Genomic DNA, 6,164 nt, shown 5'->3' with positions numbered 1-6,164 from the left:
GGGGGGTCCTGGGGTGGGGGGGGTCCACAGGTGGTTTCACCCTGTAATTTAACCCTAACCCTTCCTCACACATTTTTTAAACTAAAACACAAGTTTAAAAACATACAGTGGTTCTAATTAGAAACCACCTGGTATTTCAAACACACACACACACACACACACACACACACACACACACCCTGTCATTTCTCTTCTGCTTCATCATCTGGTTCTCACAGGTCTGAGGATCGTGGGTCAGGCCGAGTCGGTTTAATTCATTTATATTGTCGTTATTTCCCCGTAATATCCAACAGGTGGCGTAGAAAATGATGAACGCTTTTTAGCATGTTAGCATGTTAGCATGTTAGCATTTGTATGCATGACTTTTACATGTCATTCATCGTAGTTCACACAAACGCTCCATCTGTCTCACACACACGTCAAACCGTTACTGTCAGTCAGTTACAGCTGTTACTGCAGACGTGGAAGGATCAGACTCTGCTCTGATTGGACCAGAGCCTGAGACCTTTTATTTTCAAATTAAATCACGAAAGTTCATGATTGGGCTGGACGTTCTTTGAATAAATTAGTAAAAATGATGACTGAAAATGATGTGGCCCGGTACTGGTCCACGGACCCCTGATCTATACAATTTTACATTTACAACCGGCCCTTCAAGGGGAACTGTATTGGTCATGTGGCCCCCGTTGAAAATGAGTTTGACACCCCTGGGTTTAGACGGTATCCTTCTTTGGTTTTGAACCTCAGCCGACGGCGACCCTCACTTCGTGGTGGACTTTCCTCTCAGCAAACTGAGTGTGTGTTTCAACATCAACGGTGAAGCAGGACACGTTCTCCGTCTGCTGTCCGACAACGGCCACTCCGGTCAGAACCTGTTGAACACAGGTGAGAATTAGAGCGCGGCTGCTGCGTGGAGTCTCACCCGTGTTTGCTCTGCTCCTGCAGGTGTGACAGTGAATGGGCAGCTGATTGGAGCTCCGCCCCCACCCGACAGCCACAAACTACACAGAACCTACTTTGGCTCCATTACTATAGTTCTGGACCGGCCCAGGCGGACCTACATCCAGGTGACACCGGAGAAGGTCATTCTGGACGGTCCAGACCGCCTCATTCTGCCGTGTGACTCCAGCGCTGAGGTGACCACGGGGGCGCTCTCTCTGTCCATCGTAGAAAAGACCAAGGTGACTGTGACGCTGGGGGGGGGCATTGGCTTCGTGGTTCTGTTACATCGGTACAGGAATCCAGAACCGTACCAGAAGAACCACCTGGGTTTTTACATCAGCAACAGTCAGGGCCTGTCAGAGCACAGCCACGGCCTGCTGGGTAAGAACACACACACACACACACACACACTTCCCAGCATGCTCAGCTCTTAACTAACCTGAGAACTTTCTCCTCTCATCTTGGCAGGTCAGTTTCTTCACCAGGAGGTGGGCGTGGTCAAACGCCCTGGTCAGGGTGAGGTCCTGAAAGTCAAAGGTCGTCCTGTGCCTGTGGTCCAGAAAAGTCGGAGAATCTACGGCGGCGTAGAGAAAGTGGACTGTTGGTTCGTTAAGAACAACGGCCACAAACTGATCGAGGGCCGATACCAGGACTACGTCATGACGCACATGTTCGACAGCCGAGAGTGGAAGCAGGAAGTCCAATATCTGACGGCAACCACGCCACCTACAGGCAGTGACTCCAGCTAAACCGTTCCAGAGTTTTTCATTTTCCCGTTTTATCTTTTTAATAAAATGTTAGTTTAACAACATTTTTTCAACATTTTATTTTGTCAACAGGTTAAAGGTTTGCTGACCACCCCCCATCTTTAAATTAGCCCCTCCCCCTCCAACAAAGGTGCAGAAATTCTGTCTGTTTTAATTTTTTTTTATTTGAACAAAGAATAGTTTAAAAAACAGCAATTTCTAAAAAAGTCAAAAAACAAATAAATTAAAATAATTATGGAGTAAGGTCATAGTGTATTTAGTGTAACCTAAATATGGGAATATTTGGAATAAATGTAAATCCTTTAACCACCATAAAAGTTAACATTATAAAAAATCATTTTTGGAATATGAACGAAAATATATGAAGTTTGATTTCCAGACTCAGTTTGTCCACCGCTCCGGTCTGTGTGAGGGTGGGGGGGTGGGCACCTGCTAACCCTTCACCCAGCTTGGTTTTATACCAGGGATCAAATTTAAATCATCAGGTTCTGCCTCCTCTTCATCATCTGTGTCCACCATCAACAAAACCTGAGACAAAAGAAAAGACGACGAGGAGAATCAGTCGTTTTACGTCAGAGATTTTAGTTCAGACCAACGTTCTTTTGGTCAAATCTGTAACAAACTCTCAGACGTGTGTTAATGACTGTGAGGGGTTAAAATTCCTCGGCATATTGTCATGTGAAAAGTTGTAGTAAAGGTCACTCTCAAAGGTCAGCAGGCTGATGAGAAGGAGGAGGAGAACCATCATCTCTGCTTCCTCACCCACAGCACAGCTCCTTCCCCATCAGTATCCGTTTGTTTTCTCGCCCTTTTCCATCACATCAACATGGAACAAAATTCCTCAATAAATGTCAGCTTTCTTCCCGGGATAAAAGAAGAAAAACTTCACACTTGAATGACTCGTCACAAAGTTCAGTGACAGTTTTCTGTTGACAGTACCAATAACCCTAATAAACAGGGAATGATTGTTTTGACCAGCAGGTGGCGCTGCCTCACCCCATGATGATTCTCATCATTCAGCAGGGACACGTCATCGTCGTCATCTTTCTTCCTCTTCTTCTCTGAACCGATGAAAGGCTCCTCAGGACTCTTCAGGTTCTTGTACTTCCTCATGGTCAGACTGTCCACCACCCAAAACATCACCGCCTGTAGGGGGTGCCGGAGAGACAGAGGTCAGGACCGCACATGCATTCACAAAAAAAAAAAGAGTTTGAAAATGGTATAAAAATGACAAACATTGACAATAAATGGGACGATCAGCATCACCAGCACCAGCTCCAGCTGAGGGTTAGCCATGTAGCTTAGCATCACCGCCTGCAACTAAATACAGAGAAGAGTGCGGTCAAATTCTAAACTTTTATTGTTTTTAAATCTTCTAAAAACACACAAAGACATGAAAGCTAAAATGTAGACAAAATCTCTTTCAGAAAATCATTTTACTTCAAGGTAAAAAATCGATGAAAAAGATCCAGTCACTGATCTGTCATGATGAAAGGATGAAAGGATGAAAGGATGAAAGGATGAAAGGACTTCAAATAAAGGCTTCTTACTTTGGACCATCCTGGGACCAGTAAAACCAGACTGACTGCACTTTTCTCCAGAACCATGATTAGCAGGTAAACTCCACACTGACCCAACCAGGCCGCTGCCGCAGGAGGGTCACCTGACCACAGCACAGGAAGCAGATCTGATGTCAAACATTTCTGACAAGGACGTGAAAATAATACGACAACGTCCGACACACAGTGGAAAACAACAAAGACAGTTCATCTTTTTCATCTTTTGACCTGGAACACACAGACATTCAAACACTGTTGGGATTTAGTTTTAAAAAACAACCCTGATCGAGAAAAATCATTTTTTAATTTATGAAACAAAGTGTTTCATTGAATTAACTTTAAACTGATTCAAACATAGAAAAACTATCAGTGAATTCAGTGTACTTTAAATTCATGCATACAATTTGTACTACTGCAAATGAAGAGTACTATGTACATAGTACCTAGTACTATGCCGCCCCCTGCTGGTTGAAACACCACCGTCTAACTTCTGTTGGGAGTCTTATCCTTCTTACTTATCCTTGCTGAGCAGGAGTCACTGTAAGTGTCCACCAACACCTGGTGTCCACCTACACCTGGTGTCCACCAACACCTGGTGTCCACCTACACCTGGTGTCCACCTACACCTGGTATTGATACCAGTGCTGTTTCTCCCAGCGTTTTTTTGTATTTTTATTTTTACAGCGTCTACGACTGACCGTACTCCCCAAAGACCAGCAGAGTCCACTGTTTCCTCTCCACCAGCTTGGACACCAGCTTGACAGCGATCCAGATCAGCAACATTCCCAAGGTGGCGTCCAACAGGAAGTTGATGAGATAACTGTGACAGATGTGAAGGACATGAGAGATGGGGTGAGAAAAGGGGTGAAACTGGGAGCTCACACCTCTTCCACAGGGGTCAGGGTCAGGGTCAGGGTCAGCGTGGACTCACAGAGAACATGGGTCCTGTTTGGTCAGTGTGGACAGAAGGACGTTGGCAAAATGGACAAAGAGGGCGCCGATGGCCTGTTTTGATGTGTCGTAAAACCTGGTCAGGACAAAAGATAAGTTTTGAATTTGTTTTTCAGGAAGTCCAGTCTGGTTCACAAAGTCTGAGGAGAGACAGGAAACAGAACCATGAACGTCCAGGATAACTGGACCACTTTCACAGGAAGTAGAATCAAGCTGGTTTGGTCACTGGCCTCTTCACACATTTGTATTTGTTTCATTAATGTTGTTTGTGTTGATGCTAAAACACAACAAAACATGACACACAAAAAGTAACCGACCAGATTCTCCAGGGGCGTCTGATCCCGGCAGGTTCTCGGAATCGTTTTACTGCAAAGGACAGACAACAGGGAAAATAATCAATCAATCAATCAATCAATCAATCAATCAATCAATCAATCAATCAATCCCTCTGTCAGTTCTGTGTGTCACTGTACATACACTGACACCAGAACACACCACAGACCACAGACCAGGTCAGCACTCAAACCTGTGCTCTCGTTGTGCCTCTTTACCAACTAACCAAACAACCAACCAGACTAACTGACTAACTCCATCAGACCAGGTCCAACTAAACTAACTAAATCCATCAGACCAGGTCCAACTAGACTAACTAAACTGACTAGCTCCATCAGACCAGCTCCAACTAAACTGACTAACTCCAGCAGACCAGCTCCAACTAGACTAACTAAACTGACTAACCCCATCAGCCCAGCTCCAACTAAACTGACTAACTCCAGCAGACCAGCTCCAACTAGACTAACTAAACTGACTAGCTCCATCAGACCAGCTCCAACTAAACTGACTAACTCCATCAGACCAGGTCCGACAGGTGAAGCTCAGACGATCTGAGAACGTCCAGTGGTGCTGAAACAGATTCATGTTGGAGCTGATGTCATCAAAACATAGAAATGTCACCAGAGGTCAGTAACTGAGGTCAGAGGTCAAACACTGAGGTCAGCCAACTCATCATTTTCCTCCTGTCCATCTGCTGAAAAACAAACACTTTGTAACAAAAACATGTTGATAAAGTTCTGACAATGTCAGTCTACGACTGACACCACAATCAGACAGACTGACACCACAGTCAGACAGACTGACACCACAGTCAGACAGACTGACACCACAGTCATAATGAAAGTGTCAAAACATACACGGACATTTTTCATTAGAAGGTAATTAAGTCTGTAATAATAACGTCACGGGGATCGTAATGACGTAGAAACCCTGAATGTTACGTCATGTCTTTGTGTATAACGTTAGAAAACGCTACAACCACAGACTTTGTAACGACATGTTTGTTAAATCTTTACTTCTGGTCACTGGCTGCTGAAAACCGATGTAAACGTCTCAAAACAACCGCGTGACCGAATAAAAAATGATTTTTAAAGGAATCGATCGCATGTTTGTCGATGTTAACTGTAGACGTGGAAGACGTTTGGTTGTCCTTCAGATACAGGGAAACAAAGAGTGCTTGTGAATCTTTAATTCGTTGGTTCGGTCACGAACACTCACACATTAAGGTGCTGAAGGCGACGACCGCCAACAGAGCCTGGATCAGAACACCGAACCGGTCCGTCAGAGCTCCGTCCTCACAGCCTCGGGGCTCCGCTTCCTGCAGTTCCGACATGTTCGTCACTTCATTTACGCCCAGAACCATAGGTCCGAGTCGGAACAGGTTCATCCTGAGACCGGCTAAAAAAACTCGACAAAACAAATCCGTCACATGTGTTTGTTTGTTTGTTTTCAAACAAGTGACACGATAACACAAAAACAAACAACAGCAGCAATTTGGTGACTGGCCGCCATCTTTGTTTACAACCACATAAAACTGTTTCCGGTGAGACAGTTAATAAAATAAGAGTAGTTTCCGGTGAGATCGTGTAAAAGTATTCAGAACAAGACGGAA

General features: G+C 44.7%; 2 protein-coding genes across 2 annotated transcripts in view; one reads left to right on the top strand and one right to left on the bottom strand.

Annotated features, from left to right (window-relative positions):
* The window catches only part of LOC103383098 (inter-alpha-trypsin inhibitor heavy chain H5-like), a 4,726-nt gene extending 2,700 nt beyond the window's left edge, over nucleotides 1–2,026 (top strand). Inside the window, exons 6-8 of the mRNA XM_008316111.3 lie at nucleotides 748–864; nucleotides 946–1,323; nucleotides 1,411–2,026. Of these exons, the coding sequence (XP_008314333.1) occupies nucleotides 748–864; nucleotides 946–1,323; nucleotides 1,411–1,691 (776 nt within the window). The 3' untranslated portion in view covers nucleotides 1,692–2,026. The remainder of the gene's footprint in view (nucleotides 1–747; nucleotides 865–945; nucleotides 1,324–1,410) is intronic.
* Nucleotides 1,854–6,091, bottom strand: tmem110l (transmembrane protein 110, like). Its single transcript, XM_008316112.3, has 8 exons — nucleotides 5,771–6,091; nucleotides 4,537–4,585; nucleotides 4,200–4,295; nucleotides 3,967–4,088; nucleotides 3,260–3,372; nucleotides 2,946–3,029; nucleotides 2,706–2,855; nucleotides 1,854–2,237 (listed from the first exon to the last, which is right to left on the bottom strand). Exons 1-8 carry the CDS (start codon nucleotides 5,937–5,939, stop codon nucleotides 2,142–2,144), a joined length of 879 nt encoding a protein of 292 aa, XP_008314334.1. The 5' UTR covers nucleotides 5,940–6,091; the 3' UTR covers nucleotides 1,854–2,141.
* Nucleotides 6,092–6,164: the final 73 nt, after the last annotated feature.

This window comes from Cynoglossus semilaevis, chromosome 8 (genome assembly GCF_000523025.1).
Source record: "Cynoglossus semilaevis isolate Cse_v1.0 chromosome 8, Cse_v1.0, whole genome shotgun sequence".
In the NCBI taxonomy this organism is placed as follows: Eukaryota; Metazoa; Chordata; class Actinopteri; order Pleuronectiformes; family Cynoglossidae; genus Cynoglossus; species Cynoglossus semilaevis.
This window is presented reverse-complemented; position numbering and strand designations above follow the sequence as displayed.